The sequence below is a fragment of the Triticum urartu genome, chromosome 5, assembly GCF_003073215.2.
Source record: "Triticum urartu cultivar G1812 chromosome 5, Tu2.1, whole genome shotgun sequence".
Classification (NCBI taxonomy): Eukaryota; Viridiplantae; Streptophyta; class Magnoliopsida; order Poales; family Poaceae; genus Triticum; species Triticum urartu.
Genome location: NC_053026.1, coordinates 380,360,544 through 380,380,437, shown reverse-complemented (window position 1 = coordinate 380,380,437; position 19,894 = coordinate 380,360,544). Strand labels below are relative to the sequence as shown.

Below are 19,894 nucleotides of genomic sequence, written 5' to 3'. Positions count from 1 at the left end.
AGAGGCTTACTAGGGACACGGTATTTGTTTATGTATTCACACATGTATTTAAGTTTCCGATCAATACAATTCTAGCATTAACAATAAACCTTTATCATGAATAAGGAAATATAAAATAACAACTTTATTATTGCCTCTAGGGCATATTTCCTTCAGAAAATGACCCTAGTCATAATCCTAATAGGTAGTGGGCTTTTGCACCTCTTTGGGCTGCCTAAAAGTCTTCAAATGATCATCTCCTCACAGCCCACATAGGAGGATATCCCAATGAATTTAGTATCTAATTTTTACTTTGGAGTTTGAAAAAATTAAGTCAATTTTGAACAATATTAATATGAAGAAGTACCCAATATGAGCAAGAGCACAAGGGCAGGTGCTTGGTACAAATCAGTGTCAATCACTACCGCATCAAAAGCTACAATGTGTCGATTGATTCAAGGCTGGTACCGTGAACAGCTAAGGGCCAAAACACTCAGATATGCAATGACATTCACGCTCCGTTTGTATGTATGTATTGAGAGCCTCTGAACTACATTGGGTCTAATACCAAATCAGTGTTGTTTCGGAAATATGCTACAATACCAAATCTATTGTTTGCTTGCACATGAAATTCAACAAAGGAGGCAATACCAATTTCACGTCTGGATGTTCTGTTGATGAATTGGGAGGGAGATGTGCTCCGGATCTTGAGATTCAGGCAGGGGCAACAGTTGCGAGCGGGAGAGGAGGGGCAGCGGTGGCGAGCACCGAGCAGGAAACGATTAGCGGAGATGATGGCGAGCGGGGAGAGGAAGAACCGTCGTGGTCGAGCTCCTAGTGGTCACTCCTTTGTCGTTGTTTCTTTTTCACTGTGAGCAAGCCGGTATGTATGTTGAGCAAGCCGGTATGTATGTTTCACGGGGCGAGCGATTTCAAGAGGAAAATGTTGGTCTGGAGCTTGGTATCGTGGAGAGAAATCACTCTCGGTATTGAATCCGTTTCCAGGAAGTGTCTTAATTCCTTATATATTTTTTAGGAAATATAGGATTTGTTAGATAGGGCTTAATTCCCCAAAACCCCAAAAAATCCCTCAAATATGACTTTTAGGGGATCTGCTAGAGATGCTCTCTGTATCGTTCCAATTTTATCAGATGTTTCCGAAGGGACTGCTAGAGATGCTCTAACGATGTCAAATTTACAAGCTGGTTCAACCAGTCCTCGATTCACAGTCTCTAAGCCGCAGTTCCCGGAGCAACGCTGAAGATGCTGCCCACAGCTTCTTGGCTATCTCGATGTCATAGGACAGCACGGAAGACCTGATGGTTCTTCCCTTCCCTCCAAAAAAATACTTCCCAGATGCTTCCTGCGATATAACAACTAAAACTCAGAGATGGTACTAGACGTTGATGCATCTTTTTTTTCATTGCGAAATGGCAGAAGCTTTGAGAGGGTTTTGACAGGAAGGTTACCCGCGGCGCCAAGGCTGCGTCAAGGACAGCATCAATCCCCGTATCTGGCTGCTGTAGGAGATTCAGGGTGCGCAGAATAAAGAACGCGAACCGAGAAAGGCATGGAGGGAGCTCCCGCATGATGCGTGTTTCTACCACACCTGGATCCGCAGCCCTATAAGCATGAAATTTAAGACTTTAAACACGAGAATAAACAAATTCAAATGATAAAACAACTAAAAGGGCTTAAGGTAGCATAGCACGACAGAGAGATGAGCCTTCGAAATCCATCCTTGTACCAAAGATAATTAACGAGTTTCGGTAAAAAGGAAAAGACAACAGAACTACAGAAGAACATAATTTTGCAAGGACTTTGACATTTGGGTCAGACATGTTTTAGTAGAGGTTTACTTGGTGGGCAATGGGCAAAAAGCGCTGCTACACATCTCATCATGTGAATCAAATACGACTGCATGAAGAATAAATGGAAGGGGAAAACACAAGACAGGACTAAATGGCACATACATGACAGAGATACCAGAAGAGATGTGAAGTTGTCGATGAAGTTCATATGAGAACATAAGTAAACAAACTGCAATGGGAAAAAATGAGACAGATAGATTCTGTAGATAAGAGCTGCATGAAGTGAATACTAAAGCAAGAGGCGTACATTTGGTATACTCGTAAGTACTAGCTAAGGGGTAACTTCCCCCAACTGAATGCTGACCAAACTTCACTCCTTGCAGTGCCTCCTCGGACACATCAATTTCTGACACTGGAGATATAATAATTGCACGTGTTAATCAAAGAGAATGTGTACGGGGAGAGGGAAACTGTTAGAATGGTGGTACGATGTGACCAGCTGCAAGAGCAAATAGTACACATAGTATACCAGATTCAAAATAGACGCAACAGGGAAATATGTGGTCCACTACATTTTGGCAATGGAGCTACTACAACCAAGAAATCCATAGGGAGTGGCAACATAATTCAACAGATAGATGCAAACAAAATAAACAGATAGGTGGGCTTGGCATGCACTCACGCACCTAGACACCTGACCAATGTCCAGTTCTATGTCAGATAGATGCAAACTAATATATGAAATACAAAAATTTACATAATGTGGCAATGTCCGCAACAATAGTTCAAAATAGGTTGAGAAAAAGTTCGTACAGTTGGTGTACTATATACAATAGGAAAAACTTCAAACTTACCACATCTGTGTGTGAAAGATGTTAGATTAACCACCCGGGAAGGTACCGGGCTGTTCTTCAGCAGTGGTAAAAGAATGCTGGTCAGGATAAATGGACCAATGTAGTTTGTCTGCATCACTCTGAAAGTCACATACATTAAGGTTCACTTAGAGAATTGGCTAGATAAAAGAAAGCATAATGCTGATATTAAGAGAACATGTGGTTTGAAGCCACATAATTCTTTCACAAGAATAATTCCAAGGAAAGCACGTACTCATCAATCCCATCCTCAGTAACTCTGTGTGATTTTGCAAGCATCCCAGCATTATTAATCAAAAGCTGAATGGAAGGCTCCAGATTCGAATCCCGAATCCACTGATTGAGCGAAGCTTCAAACTTCTTAATTGACCTGTGGGATGACAAGTCCACTTGAAAGGCTTCAAGACAGGCATCCGGCTGTTGCCTATGAATTTCTTTAGCAGTCTGGTTTTACATAGAGTGCAGCAGTGATGATAATGGCAAACAGAAGCAAACAGACACCCAACCGAAGCGGCAAACAATACCTCACTCAGCAATTGCGCAGAACGCCCAGCTGAGGCAAAATAGAACATGTATCATTTTAGTCCGCTGAATACAAGTCCCACAACAAGGACAAAATAAAGAATGAACATGAACCTAATCGAGAATTCAAGATGCAGCAGAGAATCAATTTATCTGTAGAGCAGGTGGTGAATAATGACATGAAACATGACATCCGCGTTTGCAGATTCATCGAATGTCAGATATATAGCGTTCAACAAAGGGCACTCTATTTTGCACGAGACCAGGCGCGCCAAGTGCTCAACGAAATGCCCGCACGAGCACGACAAGACACGCGCGACTCACCGAGCACGACATGGTATCCCTCCCGTGCCAGCGCCGCCGCAGCCGCCCGGCCGAGCCCCGACGTCGCCTGCGAGCACGCGCCATGGACGGAGCACCGTGAGAAGGCCGCGCACCATGGAAAACAGTACAGTAAAATACCATAAAATAGGCGGGCGTGACTGGTAGGGCAGTTCCAGATTACCCCGGTGACCACGCAGATGGGACGGCCGCCGCGACCTACGTCTTCCCGGCGGCGAGGGGCGGCGGTCCGGCCACGGAGGAAGAGGAGGAGGTAGGAGTAGAGGAGGGAGAGGGTCCACAGGACGCCCATGCGCCAGAACTGGGGCGAGCAGACCATGCGGAGCGCGTCGCGGTCCATGGCGGGGCGGCGGGTCTGGAGATGGCGGCGTCGTGGACCCGTGGACCCGGAGTCACTGCGTCAACTCAAACGAACGGCTGGATCCTTGCTGGAAGCTGCGGGGAGCGAGTTGGCAAACTGCCTGGTCCAGACATCCAAACCGTGTTTTCTTATTTTGAATACATGTTTTGTTGAGTCTACGTTTTTCTCAGGCCCAGACATCCAACCAAACACATTTTTCTAATACTTCCACTCGAAAACAAATTGTGCGCTAGAAACATGCAGCGTTTCTGACCAAAATTTTACAGACATGTTAGTATCTTCCTAATAAACATTCATGGCAAATCTTTTTTTTAGATAAAGCTAAGCTTTATTGATCATAATTCATATGGAGTGGGATACAATTCGGATTATGAGGCTTAGCCAACCACATGTGGCGCCTCGCACCGAGAGAGAGTGCATGCTTAGCTAAACTATGAGCTTCACTGTTTGAATGACATGTCATGATGGGAATGGACGAACGTTACTCATTGGGACACTGATCCGGCCCATAATTTCAAGGTCGATGACTTCTAGGTCTGCTTCACAAAAAAAATTGGGCTAGGGGTGCCGGTCACCGTCAGCCCACCGAAACAAGCGGGTCAATCCAAATTTAGTTGCTCAAAGTTATAGCCTGCCCTTTAAAGTTATAGCCTGCGCCCTGCGGTTACAATGCATATAAATTTGCAAGATTGTTACCCTTGTGCTTATATGAAAACTTTAAATTATTGCGGTTACAACACCTAATCCCTATAAACACATCCAAAAAACTAAGCCAACAAGTCTTGAGGTTGACAAAGTCATCACGGACACCTCGCTATCGACAAGAACATCACCTCCCACTAAATGAATATTCCACCATTATGAGGCACCAAAGCGTAAAAACCTAGGGTTTGAACCCTGATAGTACTGCCCTACTGATCAACCAACCACATGTTGGTTCTCCTTAACCAAGAACATCTACAACACAGAGTTCTACAAACAGGAGAGCGAGGAGCCAACAACCAATGAAATGCCAAAACGCAGTGCATTGCATACAGCAAGCTAAAACGAGCGCCAAACGAACGGGGCCATGCCAACACAAAACACATAATTTATTCACAAAGATGAATGGATATACCTGTTGCAAAGTAGTAAAACGGAATCGAGATATATCTGTTACAAACACGGGCGCACAAAGGCTAACATCAGCAAAAGAACTGGGTCAGAGAAACATGTATACAAATAATAATCAACAAATACCCCCACCCTCCAAAAAAGGGTGAGAAAAGAAAAACAAAACCCCCTCCCCTCTGTGGAACCTTTACAATGGTGTTACTCGCAGGGTCGTGCCATACCCAATACATTATCCCGAGCAAATATCTGTTGTGATAGATAGCGGCGGCGGCTGGAAATGTACAACCTGTGTGTCATGAGCTGTCATCCCATGCGTCAAAGCTTCTTGGGAAGGCCATAGGTTTTCTTGAGGAACCTTGTAGCCGCCTCCTCGTGCCGGTAGCACAGGACCCGCAGGACCGTGTTCGCATCATTTGGACTCCAGTGGCCTGTAGTCGTTGGCATCGGCAACTTGCCCCTGGAGGCAGTTCGGCTTTGATCCGAATCGGCAATCAGTCGTTTGAACCGCTCGATGAGGCCTTCCGAGTCTGTTCGTAGGAGGGGCAGGACATTCTTTACCTGGGAGGACGCCTTGTCGACCAGCTCCTCCGGCAAACCATCTCCGTCGGCCAGAAACAGGTCTCTGAGGGACCTGAAGTCGCCCTCTATTATCTGAGAGTCCTGCCGGGTAAAAGCACGCAGAGGCCCACCAGCAAGGATAACCAGCAAGAAGCCGTCGAATGTGGCTTTCATCAATGCCGTTATGGCACGGTTCCGCACCTTGATGTGCACCGTACCTGATATTGTCTCCAGGATAGGATCAAGCTCTCTCAACAATAACTCCACCCTGCTCGATGCAATATCACCGATGTAGAGGGTGTCCCACAGAATATGGCCCAAGTCGAAAAAGGTGACCTTGTAAGCAGTCGTCTCACACAAGTGTTGTATACCTTCTTGACAGGCCGCCTGACAAAGTTCAAACTTGAACTCCAATCCATTAGTAATATCTGCCTGAGCTGACTCGACGTTCCGCAAGCATGTTTTAATCTTCTTCTCTAGGTTCTCCAGCTCGCTTCGGATGTACTGAAGTGTATTCAGGCGTACACAAAGTTGAGGAAGGCCCAAGGGGTCAGTTCCATTGGTTGCTCCATTCTGTGGTCCTCGATGCTGTGGATTCTGTGGCTTCTCCTTTTTCTTGAATAGTAGTTTAGAGCCAACCTCACATCGTGTTAGTGGAGGCAGTTCGGGCATAAAAGAACTCCTTGACCCTGTAATTAAATCAGAGGGAAATTTTACTCAGCATCCAAACACCAAGTTACAGAAAACGATTCCATCTTTTGTGTACGTAGTACTTACCACAGCCAGATTTTGCTTTAGACACATAAAGCTGTAAGCTTCTATCCAGACCTGCTGTCAGATCAGGAAGAAGAGCTGGATGCATTGGTATGGGCAATTCGAAAAATGCATCCAGTGTTTCCCCAATAATCCGAAGCATCTCCACAGACGAGGGAGCAAAGTTATCTCTGTTGGCACCTGGACTCCATGTCTGCATAGAAGATATTGCCAGGCTTAGTGGAACAGAAAACTTACTAGGCACATGTTTTAAGCTAAACCTAACAGAACTGCTACTGTGAAAATTGTTTCTATAGAGCAACAAATTGTGTTGGCATAATCCTCACATAGGGATCGTTCAGACTCAAGATGCATGAGTCAATATATTGCTTGGGTTTGTACACACAGCTCTTATTGTGCCAACTAGACGGAACAAAACTAATATGGTGGCATGATTTTATTTTATTTTTGACAGCGAACTGAAAACTAGCCACATGAACACTAGCCATATGCAGATATAGAGTAACTTAATCTTGCAAGCCATAACATCATGCAACATCAAGTACTAAACTATGAAGGTTTCTATTTATACTGGGAAAATAAGACATGGCAGTAAAGCAAAATAACAGCACCTCTTGCTTCAGATTCCGGTCAACCCATCCCTTGAGTCTATCCACCCTTTCTTTTATCCACAGTTTCACAAGATTAGCAATTGCATTTTCAGCTTCATATGGTGGCATCTCTCTGATTAATGACTTGCCTCCATCATCACTATCCACAGAATCTTCGACAGCAATATTAACAAGATCCTTTTCTAATTTATCTGCAGACTTGAGCACTTGAACTGTCTCCGGGGTTAACTCTGTAAGCCCAGCTATGAACTGCTTCAGCTCACTTCCATAACATGAATGAAGCGTTGCAACAGCAACACCTGAAGCGAGGGGATGCCATGTCTTCAATATTGGACTGTACAGATTTTTCTCCTTAATTGCTAGGTCACCAATGTCCTTTGCAAGGATAGACATAACTGGGGTAGGGTTCCTTGATGATCGCTTTGAATCTGCTTCTTCCATTCTCTGTACAGGTGAAAGGTGTGTCACATACATTTCTGTAAGATTTGCAGCTCAAATTGTCTAGTAAGAAAAGATTATTAAATGTACTGTTTGGGTTTCAGCAAAATAATTTCTTGGGGATTAGGTACCAGGAATGTACTTCTAAAAGTTTTGTTGCCAAAATAGCACTAGCATGAACAGTGACGCGGTTGACATAATCAAAATAATTAATGAAGCAACTGGACATTTTCAGCAAACGAGGTAAAGGCATAGTTTTCAGCGGAAGGGGACTTACTTGAGCAAAAGCTGTACGGAGTGAAGACCTTACATATGTTTCTATCCTACTTCGAGCTACATCAGTCTCTTCTTTCCTCCTACGGCGGTATTCATGGGATATATCTTCAACAAGCACCTTTGCAGCTGTCACTCCAATTGAGACAATACCTTGCATGGACTCGATGTTACTTGTATTAAATGTTTCATGGTACGCCAGAAGTCTTTTTTCTGTCCAGCCCATTATCGAGCTTAATGTTGAACTCAATACTTTACAGTAATTTGGATCCTTGGTGGTTTTGGCATCCTTTGCAACTTCAACCAACTGATTCTCAGCAGCAGAAAGCAGCTCGATATCAACTTGGCCTGACATAACAAAATGATTGAACAGTGCCCAAGCGAAGCAAAGATTATGAAGCATCTGGTTAATTCCAAGAATAACCCAAGTCTTCTTCAAGAGCTCAATCACCTCATCAATCTCGTCAACCACAGTGCTATCATCACTATCAAAGCAAGCTTCTACCAACATTTGGTAAAGATGGAGATTCAAGGGGAAACCATCTGCCCAGTGGCATCCATCAGAAGTTCCATCATGGGACCTTCCAGCAAGGGACGTGACAGCAGTGCGTAAGACCTGCATTGACTCTGAGTTTTTCCCAGTTTCAAGTGGCCTATCATATGCTCCACGTATGATTTGCTTCAGCCGTTGTGCAGAACTGTCTGATTTGTTCAGCGGAACAAACGGGTGAACAAGCAAACCAGCCTCAATAAGCTTTAAGTTCCTGCCCTGCCATGCCTCGTGTTCTTGAAGATCAGGGAAATCTGATGCCTTGAACTGCTGCAGGAATTCCAAGGGTAAAACCATAGCTTCCGCGCGCCTGCCAAGCTGCCAAGAAAATTGGAGTTCAAAGTAAGTATACACAAGTTCTACATGACTACAGAAATGGACATTAATTTCATCAATGTTTACATGGATTTAGTAGGACCATCAAAACAATAGAGACTCCACTATCTTAGCTAAAAAATCTTATCTGAATTTATTCTCTACAGGAATGTGAAGTAGCAGATGACATACTATTAGGTTGTATACATACATATATAGACATAAAGTTCATGTTTAGCATGTTGACATCAACCTGAAGTCCAAAACAAGCATTCCAAAGAAGTTCACCGAGATGGATGTGAGCACTAAAGAAGATGTTAGTGTGTGCAACGGTTCACATGTTCATGAATCAACCAAGCAAAAAAATGTCAGAAGCATTGCTAGAAATGCATCCGTTAAACCAAAGTTCTACAGCTAAAGCTACACTGCTAATGCATTGCCAGAATGCCAATACAATTCAAGTTGCCAAGGAAGCTCAAGGTGTGGTTTGTATCAAGAAAACCCAGTCATAATTACACCCTCTTATTCAGCCAATCCAATGACACTTCATTTTCTTTAACCTACTCCACAAGTCCTAACGCACACCTCTGCACTCACAGAAATGCTCATGGATGCAGTCAAATTCATTGTCATGAGTCATTATACTGTCTCCATTCCTTGCAAGAACGGCGAAAGAGGAGGCTTATTTGTTTCTTGTTGGCGCAAGAGCAAAATGCAATTTTGCAGTGGCATGTCAAGTTAATAACTTGTTGGAACTGACATAAGTAATAGCTCACCCCAAACATTTTTTCCCTCGATCTTTTAAAAGCAAATGATAGTTCAGCAAGTTGTTAGAAGTTCTATTGTATATCATCAACTTCTTATCCTCATTGATGCAATTAATATACACTGCTCTTTGCATGGTGGACTGGATTAGCATCCATGTCATTGATTTCTCCACTTTTGTGGTATATTTTCCCATTTCCTCCCCTTACTTCCACAGCACTTTGTCACTGAAGCAAAACCCGGTATCAAGATAAGAATCATGCAACTTACCACGGTTTCTGGTTCCCACTAATTATATAATTAAAAATCCTATTATATAATCAATGGTACGATCAAATGATGCACGGGAAAGTGAATTATTCCATTTCAGCCGACAATTATGAGATTCAAGCTAAAAAAAAGGAAAGAAAACTATTTTCACACCCCTCGAGAAAAGGCTCGCACACTCGCCAGTTGTATTTCAACTCAACTTGAGATACGGAAAACCAAAAATAGAAAGTGAGAAAATAAGCATGTTTTCAGGTAAATTTGAACTTTATCGAGCCCTCCAACTAACTGCGAAGAACACTAACTAAACTAGTAGAACCAAAGCGAAGATCAAATTTTCTATGCTTTTGCCGCGGCACGCTGAACCCACCCCAGATCTACCACAATCTGCCGACACGGAATTCAAGCAAGCACGAAAATGGCGATCAAATGAGCAAACTTTAAGCTGCATTTCAGCTCGAATCCCACGGATTGACGCGCTAACAACCGCAACCAACTGAGAGATCCTACCTGACCCGCGGCGATGCGGAGGAGGCCCCTCCGGATCCTGGCGTCGGCGGGCTCCGACACGCGCATCTGCGCCCGCATCAGCTCCCCGACCGTCGCCGGCCGCCGCGGGGCCGCCTTGACCCCGGCGCCGCCGCTCCCCGGGCTGCCCCCCTTGGACGAGGCCGAGGACTTGAGCCCGAGCGCCTTCTTCATCTTGCTGGCGGCGGCCGAGGTGAGCGAGCGCTGGAGCGAGGAGGAGGAACTGTTGGCGGAGGACGCCGAGGAGGCCGAGGCCGGGGAGGCGGGGCCCGCCTGGGGGATGTAGGTGAGGGGCTTGCCGCCGGTGGTGCGGGACGCGGCGACGAGGACCTCGTAGGCGGTCTCGCGGAGCTCGGCCGGGGAGAGCTGCACGCCGAGGTCGGGGAACGGCGACGGGAGCGCGGAGGCGGCGGGCGACGCGGCCGGGGGCGCGAAGCCATTGGAGGAGGAGGAGGCGGAGTCGCGGCGGGGGTCGCGGAACAGGCGGGCCATCGCGTCGGCAGCGGCGGCGGTCGGCAGGGCAGCTTGCCTCTCGCTCTCTCTCTCTCTCTCTCTCTCTCTAGCTGGTGGGGGAGAGAGAAAGGGAGGGAGGTGGGGGTGTGTATGCGCGTGCCGCTTTTGCTCTCCAGCCCAGGGATGGATGATGAGGAGAGGGAAAGTGAAGAGACACCCATGGTGAATTGCTAGATGTACCACGATTTTACCTCGGTTATTATACATGTTGTTCTACAAAGTTAGTGTAGTAAGCTGTGTAACTTTGAAAATTAAAACGTTTTAAAAATTAATTCTACATTTAAAAATAGATTTTTCATGAAAATGATTTAATTTTTTAATAATATATGCAAGTGACAATTACCTGACCAGATGTCCAAAACGACATGTAGGAGTATTTACGAATAGCGGGAGTACCTTTTATTACTATGTGCACTCATGTGAACCATAAGTGTATGAGTTTGTGGGTTTCATTTGATGTGAATGGTAATTCTATTTCTCATTCGAGGGCTCAGTAATAAAATTGGACCCTTGTAAATTTGACTATTGAGTATATTGTTTACCCTTAGGACTCCCTTTTTTTTAGCTTCTAGTGTTAGAAATATGTCGTGTGGCATCTGCATAAATGATATATTTTCTCTTTTTTGCGGGGAATGAAATAATATTTTCATTCTAAGTAGTAAAGTACTTTGCAAAAGCAAAAGTAATCTCAGGTCGCCTTTAATTAGAAGAAAAGAAGGTGTTACAAACCAGGTGAGCATCTAAGACATATTAGCCACATATATTAAAATATGAGGTTTACAAAATTTATAACAGTGGCAATTGTATTATTGGGGGGTATATGCGCAAACAAATATATTACCCCCCCCCCCTCTCTCTCTTAATGTAAGACGTTTTTTAGTGTAGTGTCAAATTCTGATGTGGGCCCAAATTTTGTTGGTTTGTATGCATTGGATTATATTGTATTGTATATGTGGTTTCAATTTTTTGTAGTTGGTGTTTCCAATGCTTGAAATATGGTTAGGAATTTTAGTACAAAATTACAAAGTATTAGCCTAATTAATTTGATGCCAAAAACTAACAAAATTTTGCTTTTGCCACGGGAGTGACAATTATGATGTCAAAAACTAAGAATGACAAAAATGAAATGTCAAAAATCTAGAGTGGCATAAGAAAAATTGACAAAATCTAGAGTGTCAAAAACAAAATTCTCCCATCTCTGAAATTTTGTCATTTTTGGCAACTTTTGGTTTTGCCTCTCTGAAGTCGGGATTTGTTGCACGCATTACCTCAACCTAAAAAGCTTCAAATTTATTGCAGCTCTGGTCAAATGAACCATGCCGAGTAAATGTGCTATTCGGGGTAGATCAATCGCACTTGAGCGGCTATGTGAGTAGGTAAGGCAAACCCTATACGAGCATGCATTATTCCGGTGTACGTTTGTGAGAGTAAACACTGCAAAATAGCCCCCTCCTCCACTGCCACCTTCATTACCGTACGTGTCAAGGCTAAGCAAAAGACTTTGTTGGGAGGAGCAGGAGCACTAGTTGTCGCCTACTAGTAATCGCATGGACCAGGTCCTCCGAAGACGCGTGTGCCCGCCCAGCTGTCTCGTGCGCCGAGTCCACGGGCATGCATCGATCAGCTGAGGTGCACTCTGCAATACGCGGCGCTTTTAACCGTAGCGCAAAAAACACAAGGAAAAAGGTGGGGGAATGGAGCCGTCGTTTTCAGGTGCAGTTTTCAGTTCTGGAAAACGACGAGCGGTTCAGACGAGCGTGAGTTTCACGCAACAAGTCAACACGCACAGGACTGTAGTTTTCGAATCATTCTCAACCTTGCAAGCGCGCACTGAGCATCACCAGAGGCACTAAATAAGCCACGCGCTTGAAAAAAAGTTTTTTTTAGCGCGCGATCGAATCGGCAGCTCCAACAGACACACAAAAATCACGTGCGCGATAAAAACCACTCCGCGCGCCGAATAGAACTGCAACGTGCGCTGCTTTTTTCAAGTGCCCGCTATCACGCGCTATACAGCGAATTGCCCGCAAGAATGTCCATGAACCGCCGGATCTGAAATATCCACTCGTGCGCGCCTTCCCCATCCTTACTCTCTAGCGACCCGTTGGCGCTTCCCCCGCCGTTCCCCACTGCGCGCGTCGCTTCCCCCTCTTCCTTGGTGGCCGTCGCTGCTTCCTCCGCCACGGCCACCCCTCGAGCGTCCTGTTCCGCCGACGAACAGCGCCCGGCGGGGGTTTGTAGCTCGGCGCCCACAAGGTGTTTGACAAAACGCTTGCCGCTTCTAACTTCATTTTTGTAGATGAATTCGGAGCATGTTGTTTGTAGTGTTAAATTTTAGTTCGAATTCAAATTTGTAGATGAGTGCATCCCACGATTCTTCCAATGAAGAATTTGATCTTCAAGAGGAGGAGGACCTTGCAATGGTCCTAGCTATGCACATCAACAGAAAGCTGAAGCACGGTGGTTCGGTTTTTGGTCATCAGATGTGGAGGGAAATGAACGATGCCCACAACAGATTGATGAGGAACTATTTTGCGGAGAATCCCACATACCCGTGCCCTACTTTCGGCGTCGTTTTAGGATGATCATCGAGTTGTTCAAACACATTACAGAGAGACTGGCGAGCCATGATCGGTTTTTTTAGCAAATGAGGAATGCCGTCGGAGAACTCGGGCATAACACCTTTCAAAAGGTGATCGCCGCTTTGCGTATGTTGGCATATGGTATTCCGGCGGATCAAATCGTGCAAGTGTTTGGTCCGGAATTTTTTGAGAGCTCCCAATGTTGAAGATGCCGCAAGGCTTTTGGAGATGAATAAAGCTCGCGGGTTCCTTGGTATGCTTGGCTTAATAGATTGTATGCACTGGAGTTGGAAGAACCGTCCTAAGGCATGGCACGGACAATTCCACAGCCAGAAAAAAGGTTCCACTATAATCCTTGAAGCGGTAGCCGATCAGGAGACTTGGATTTGGCATGCTTTTTTCGGAATGCCAGGATCTTTGAACGACATCAATGTTGTTCAATGGTCACCACTCATGAATAGGGTTGCAAATGGTGAACTGCCACCGGTGCAGTTTGTAGCAAATGGTCATACATACAACTATGGCTACTATCTTGCGGATGGTATCTATCCAAGGTGGCAAACATTTGTGAGCCGTTGAAAAAACTAGAAGGTAAGAAAAATGTTGATTTTCACAATGCTCAGGCGGCGGCTACGAAAGATGTGGAGAGAGCTTTTGGGATTTTGCAAGCTCAATTTGCTAGTGAGAAGACCAGCTAGATTTTGTTGAAATGTCAGGGTGGGTCTAAGACCCATCTAACAATTTCTGGAAATCTCTAAGGGCCCATGTGGGTTTAATTGGCACTAGGTGTAGTGGGAAGTTTAGTCTCACCCCAGAAGTTGGAGAGGAGTTGGACCTCCATATAAGGGTTTCTCTTCCACATGCTATTGGAGCTTGAGAATAGAAGAGGCCCTCGCGCACTCCTCCTCCACCCGCCTCGCCACGCCATGCCTCGTCACGACGCGCCGCGGGTTACGGGAATGAGCCGAGCCGAGATCACACCTACGCGTTTATTTTTGCCAGTCAGTAACGGAGAGTTTAGTTTTCTAACAGCTGGGCCACGATCTAAGACGTCGGATCGTGGGTTGTCACGGACTCGGACGTGGGTCGAGCCCACATCTCTCCACGCAGATGCGTCTATATAAGTGGGAGGTGTCTCCTAACCCTAGCCGCCACTAACAGATCACATCTGCTTCGCGCGCACTGCCCACTGTCGTTCCTTTGTTGCTGCTGCCGCCGGTGACTGCATCCCATCCGCCGCGTACGCGGTCGACGGAAGAGCAGGTCTCCGAAACCCGGCCTCTCCGGATCCTGTACGGCAGAGGGGCGAATAGGTTTTTCGGAAGTGACTATGCGACTTCTCGCCTTCGTTCGTCTACGTCCGCATCACCTTCATCATCACCATGTCTTAGTCCGATGCCGACCGTCTCGCCACTGAGAAGCTCGAGGCCGACAAGAAGGCCGCCGCTGCTACCGCCACCATCGCCGCGGCTTCTGCCTGGTCTACTGGAGGGTATAACACGTTTATCCCACTCCTGATTATTTCCGCATTAGCAGTACTAGCATTACGTGTAGATGTGTCTACTGTTTTCGTAGTACGTGCTTGTTTAGATTAGAATTAGTATGTCATTAATTCTGTCAATGCCATACTAGTGATTTGTATGGATTAAATTAGTTGAAAAATTGCCTACTTATTCAACAATACAAAAACCTATTATGTGTAGGAATTTTTCGGCAAGTGACTTTGCCGCTGCACTAAAAACGGATAAGTTTACCGGTACGTACTTTAAGCGTTGGCAGACTAAGACCACTTTATGGCTCACGGCTATGAACATGTTTTGGGTCGCCGGTGTCTCCACAGGAACAAATTGCTCCTGGACAGGAGAAGGCGTTCAGCGAGGCCACCATCGTATTTCTCTAAGCAGTTCTTAGCATGATCGGAGATAAATTAGTTGATGCATATTTACATGTGCATGTTATCAAGGACTTATGGGAGGCGCTCGAATCTAAATTCGGGGCCACCGACGCTGGGAGCGAGATGTATATTATAGAGCAGTTCCACGATTACAAGATGGTTGAGAACCGTCCTATATTGGAACGGGTTCATGAGATAATATGCATCGTTAAGGAGGTTGACCTTCTTAAGTGTGATTTATTGGGCAAGTTTGTCGCGGGTTGTATAATCGCTAATCTCCCTAATTCATGGAGAAACTTTGCTACCACTTTGAAACATCAGAGGCGTGAGTTCTCAGTAGAGGACGTCATCAGCCATCTGAGTGTTGAGCAGAACTCAAGGGCAAAGGACTCACACGAAAAAGGGGTTGAAGGAATTTATGTTGCAAACATGATGAACCAGAGGAACTTCAACTCCCACAAGCCCAAGGTAAAGAACGGTGTCCAACACAGTACCAACTTTAAGAAGAAGGGCAAGAAGACCTTCAAGAAGAACAAGAAGGACGAGGGATGCTTTACTTGTGGTTCGGTTAAACATTGGGCCAACAAGTGCCCAAACAAGTATAAGAAGTAAGAACAGGACTCCAAGTCTGTCAACATGATTGTGGGCAACAATGAGAATGGTGCATCTGGGTATGGTAATTTACTGTTTTTTTAGTGTTTCAGCCCACTGATTGGTGGGTGGACACAGGTGCGGGTGTTCATGTGTGTGCTGACATTTCATTGTTTTCTTCTTACAGGTCACAGGCCACGGGCATGTATTGATGGGGAATGGCGCGAGTGCTTCTGTTCATGGTGTTGGCACGGTCGATCTGAAGTTTACTTCGGGAAGGATCATGCAGCTGAAGAACGTGCAACATGTCCCGCCATCAAGAAGAACCTCGTTAGTGTCTCCCTTCTATGTAGAGAAAGGTTTTGGTTGGTTTTCGAGTCTAATAAATTACTTGTTACTAAGTATGGACTATTTGTTGGAAAAGGTTATGAGAGCGGAGGGATGTTCCGCCTTTCCCTCGCAGATTTTTGTAATAAAGTCATGAACCATATTCATTCAAGTGTTAATTAATCTGAAGTTTGGTATTCGCGTCTTTGTCACATTAGTTTCGGTGTTATGACATGGCGATCTAAGTTGAATTTAATCCCGAGTTTTACTTTAGCCAAAGGTTTTAAGTGCCTTTCATGTGTGCAAGCTAAGCAACCTCGCAAGCCTCACAAGGCTGCGGAGGAGAGACACTTGGCACCATTAGAACTCATACATTCTGATCTTTGTGAGATGAATGGTGTGTTGACTAAAGGTGGAAAGAAATACTTCATGACATTTATAGATGATTCCACTAGATATTGCTATGTGTGTCTGTTAAATACTAAAGATAAGGCTCTACACTACTTTAAAATCTATAAAGCAGAAGTTGAGAATCAACTTCAAAAGAAAATTAAACGAGTCCGATCAGATCGTGGTGGAGAGTACTTCTTGAGTGATTTTGATTCTTTTTGTGCGAAACACGACATTATTCATGAGAGGACGCCTCCCTATTCACCCTACTCAAACGGGGTTGCCGGGCGGAAAAATCGTACTCTAACTGATTTGGTTAACACCATGTTAGATACATCGGGTTTATCCAAGGCATGGTGAGGGGAGGCTATATTGACGGCATGCCATGTCTTGAATAAAGTTCCGATAAAGGATAATGAGATCACTCCCTATGAGAAATAGGCTAAGAGAAGGAAAACACTCTCGTACTTGCGTATTTGGGGCTGTTTGGCAAAAGTCAATGTGCCTATCCCCAAAAAGCATAAGCTTGGACCAAAGATTGTGGACTGCGTTAATTTGGGATACACTAAGAATATCGTTGGCTATAGATTTCTAGTAGTGAAATCACAGGTACCTGACCAGAAGGTCGGTACAATTATGGAGTCTAAGGATGCTACATTCTTCAAGGATATTTTTCCTATGAGAGATATGCAAAGCACTTCTAGACAGGAATATGAGGAGACTCCTGAGCCTGCCATTTTTATGGAATATTATGAACAAATACATGATGAAAATCCTGAGGAGGATGACGAGGAAACCCTTGGTAGGGCCAGAGACAAAGGACTGCAAAGACCTTTGGTGATGATTTCTTCGTGTACCTCGTGGATGATACTCCCACTCCCACTTCTATTTCAGAAGCATATGCCTCTCCAGAAGCTGACTAGTGGAAGGGTGTGGTCTGTAGCGAGATGGATTCCATCATCGCTAACGGGACATGGGAGATCACTGACCGTCCCTATGGTTGCAAACCATTGGGGTGTAAGTGGGTGTTCAAGAAGAAGCTTAGGCCCGATGGTATGATTGAAAAGTACAAGGCTAAGCTTGTGGCCAAAGGCTATGACCAAAAAGAAGAGGAAGATTTCGTTGATACTTATTCACCTGTGGCAAGACTGACCACCATTCGAGCATTACTCTCATGACGGCCTCGCGTGGTCTTCTCATCCACCAGATGGATGTTAAGACGGCTACACGAGGAAATCTACATGCAACAGCCAGATGGCTTTGTGATAGATGGTCAGGAAAGAAAAGTGTGTAGGTTGCTGAAATCTTTATATGGCCTGAAACAAGCACCTAAGCAGCGACATGATAATTTTAATAAAACTCTGACATCTGTTGGCTTCGTTGTTAATGAAGCTGACAAATGTGTATACTATCGCCATGCACTGGTACAATGATGTGCTATACAAACGGTTTTTAATCCCTTTCCGTGATGGCATTTGGAACCGTAGCCAAGTGAGTGTGGGCGATAGGGGGGTCCTTCCCACATGACCCAGAAACCGTCGTGGATAGGCTCTTTTGGCACACACGCTCGGCAAAAATGAGGTCGTGTGCGACAGAAGAGCGATCAAATACGATTATACAGGCCCAATCGATTCCGGTCGTAAGTACATCCCACACAGTCAGTCCGAAATAAACGTTTTCGTTTGTTATGTACATTCCACACAGTCAATCCAAGGAATACGTTTCCGTTCTTATGTACATCCTACATAGTCAATCCAGGGAAATCATTTCCGTTTGTATGTACATCCCACACAGTCAATCCAGGGAAAACGTTTCCGTTCATATGTACATCCCACACGGTTTTATGTATAAGCTCGTGTGTGATAGGTGTAACTATCACACATGCTCTGCCCTGGTTAACCATTTGCTTTTATTCAACTACATCACACACGATTTGATGAAGAAAACTGTGTGGCATTGGACTATCCATCACAAGCGCTTTTACTGCTAGAACCGTTTGCAAAGTTCCATGACCCATTTAGCAGGTTTATTAGCTTACAATTAATAATTCCAGTATTACACAAATTCACATTTCATATCGAACAACTGTTTGCCAATTTCATATCAGGCACATAAATATATTTTAACATCACAGTGCGATAGCTACCTGAAAACAACACATTACATCATATAGCTAGTTCAACTTCATAAAAACAATATATTCATTTCCCTAATCAAGATCATCCAGGCTCATCTTATCCACCTCTGCTTTCAGTTCAGTAAGAACCTGTTTTGCACTAGCCAACTGGGAAAGTGCCTCCTCCTTCGCCAACACCATCTTAGCAAAGTCTGATTTTAAAAATCTGAGCTCATTCTCCACCTTCCTCTTATTATCCCGCATCTTCAAATATTCTTCAGCGTTGACAACACTTTCTCTAAGCATCCCTCTGTTCTCTTCCTCATACATGCTCCAGAGCTTTGCTAGGCACATCTTCAAAGACTGTGGCCACTCTTGATCAACCACTCCAAATAAGAACACTTCCGTTCATCCTATAGTATTTAAAACTAGATCAATAACAATTGTAGGGGAAATGGGTTTACAGCAACATAGAAAATCACCAATCCTTATTTTAAAAAACTGAAGAAACAGATTAATTATGACATATCTTCTAAAAAATATCAATGTGCAAATGAATTAACTACTACTGAGACAACAACCAAATTCTGAAACATGAGAAGCTATAATTAACCACAACAATGCTACAAGTTCTTACTCATGTACTATAAATAACAAATTGAATATTTTATGAGGGAGCTAAATATAACTGCAACAACATAGCGATAGTGTTTGGATGACAGGAAATTGATACTAACAGGTGTGTACATGCACAAATTTAGTAAGATAGAACTAATAGCACTAACGCCGTCTACTATGTATGCCAAAAACAGTGTAAAGACAATTGTTGCTACATTTTGCACCGGTGCCCTGCACTAGTGAGCCGATGCAGCGGAAAAAAAAATAGGGAGCCGGACTCCGGAGCACCTAGTTGCTCTGATGCCCAATTCCTTCATGTCATAAAGATTTAGTATTTTACTGCTTGGCCACTCGGATGCGTGGACCAAAGTTGGCTGCACAAACTGCTGAAGCGGTGCCAAATAATTTTCTAATGGCACCGCCGATGAGATGGCATCATTTTTAGATACTAGGTACAAATTGTGATACTGTCTTAGGATGCGTTTGGTTAAAGGTGTGGTATGAATGGGTTGGGACCATGATAGTGTCTGAAGCACATCTAACAAATTATTTGTAACAACGAAAGAGGGGCTAACCTTTTCTGCACATGCCAGAAACTTCCTCCCACCGTCCACAGATTCAAACGGAACTAGCTTCACGCATGGAGATTGATGGTGACAACAAGCAGACAGATCCTCAGCCACCTCGCTCCATTCATTGCAACTGATGGTCCTAGGGAGCTACAAGAGGAAGAAATGACTCAAATCGACCGCCGGGTTAAAATCCTTCATTCCAAGTTATAGCC

At 44.6% G+C, this 19,894-nt stretch overlaps 2 protein-coding genes across 2 annotated transcripts; both read right to left on the bottom strand.

Annotated features, from left to right (window-relative positions):
- Positions 1-988: 988 nt before the first annotated feature.
- On the bottom strand, positions 989-3,969 carry LOC125509163 (retinol dehydrogenase 13-like). Its single transcript, XM_048674068.1, has 9 exons — positions 3,690-3,969; positions 3,509-3,575; positions 3,187-3,215; positions 2,898-3,106; positions 2,645-2,763; positions 2,098-2,202; positions 1,953-2,019; positions 1,449-1,602; positions 989-1,342 (listed from the first exon to the last, which is right to left on the bottom strand). The coding sequence occupies exons 1-9, from the start codon at positions 3,864-3,866 to the stop codon at positions 1,187-1,189; spliced, it is 1,083 nt and encodes a 360-aa protein (XP_048530025.1). The 5' UTR covers positions 3,867-3,969; the 3' UTR covers positions 989-1,186.
- A 988-nt stretch (positions 3,970-4,957) lies between these two features.
- LOC125509162 (protein unc-13 homolog) lies at positions 4,958-10,705 on the bottom strand. Its single transcript, XM_048674067.1, has 5 exons — positions 10,062-10,705; positions 7,659-8,522; positions 6,944-7,387; positions 6,336-6,525; positions 4,958-6,247 (listed from the first exon to the last, which is right to left on the bottom strand). Exons 1-5 carry the CDS (start codon positions 10,569-10,571, stop codon positions 5,316-5,318), a joined length of 2,940 nt encoding a protein of 979 aa, XP_048530024.1. The 5' UTR covers positions 10,572-10,705; the 3' UTR covers positions 4,958-5,315.
- Positions 10,706-19,894: the final 9,189 nt, after the last annotated feature.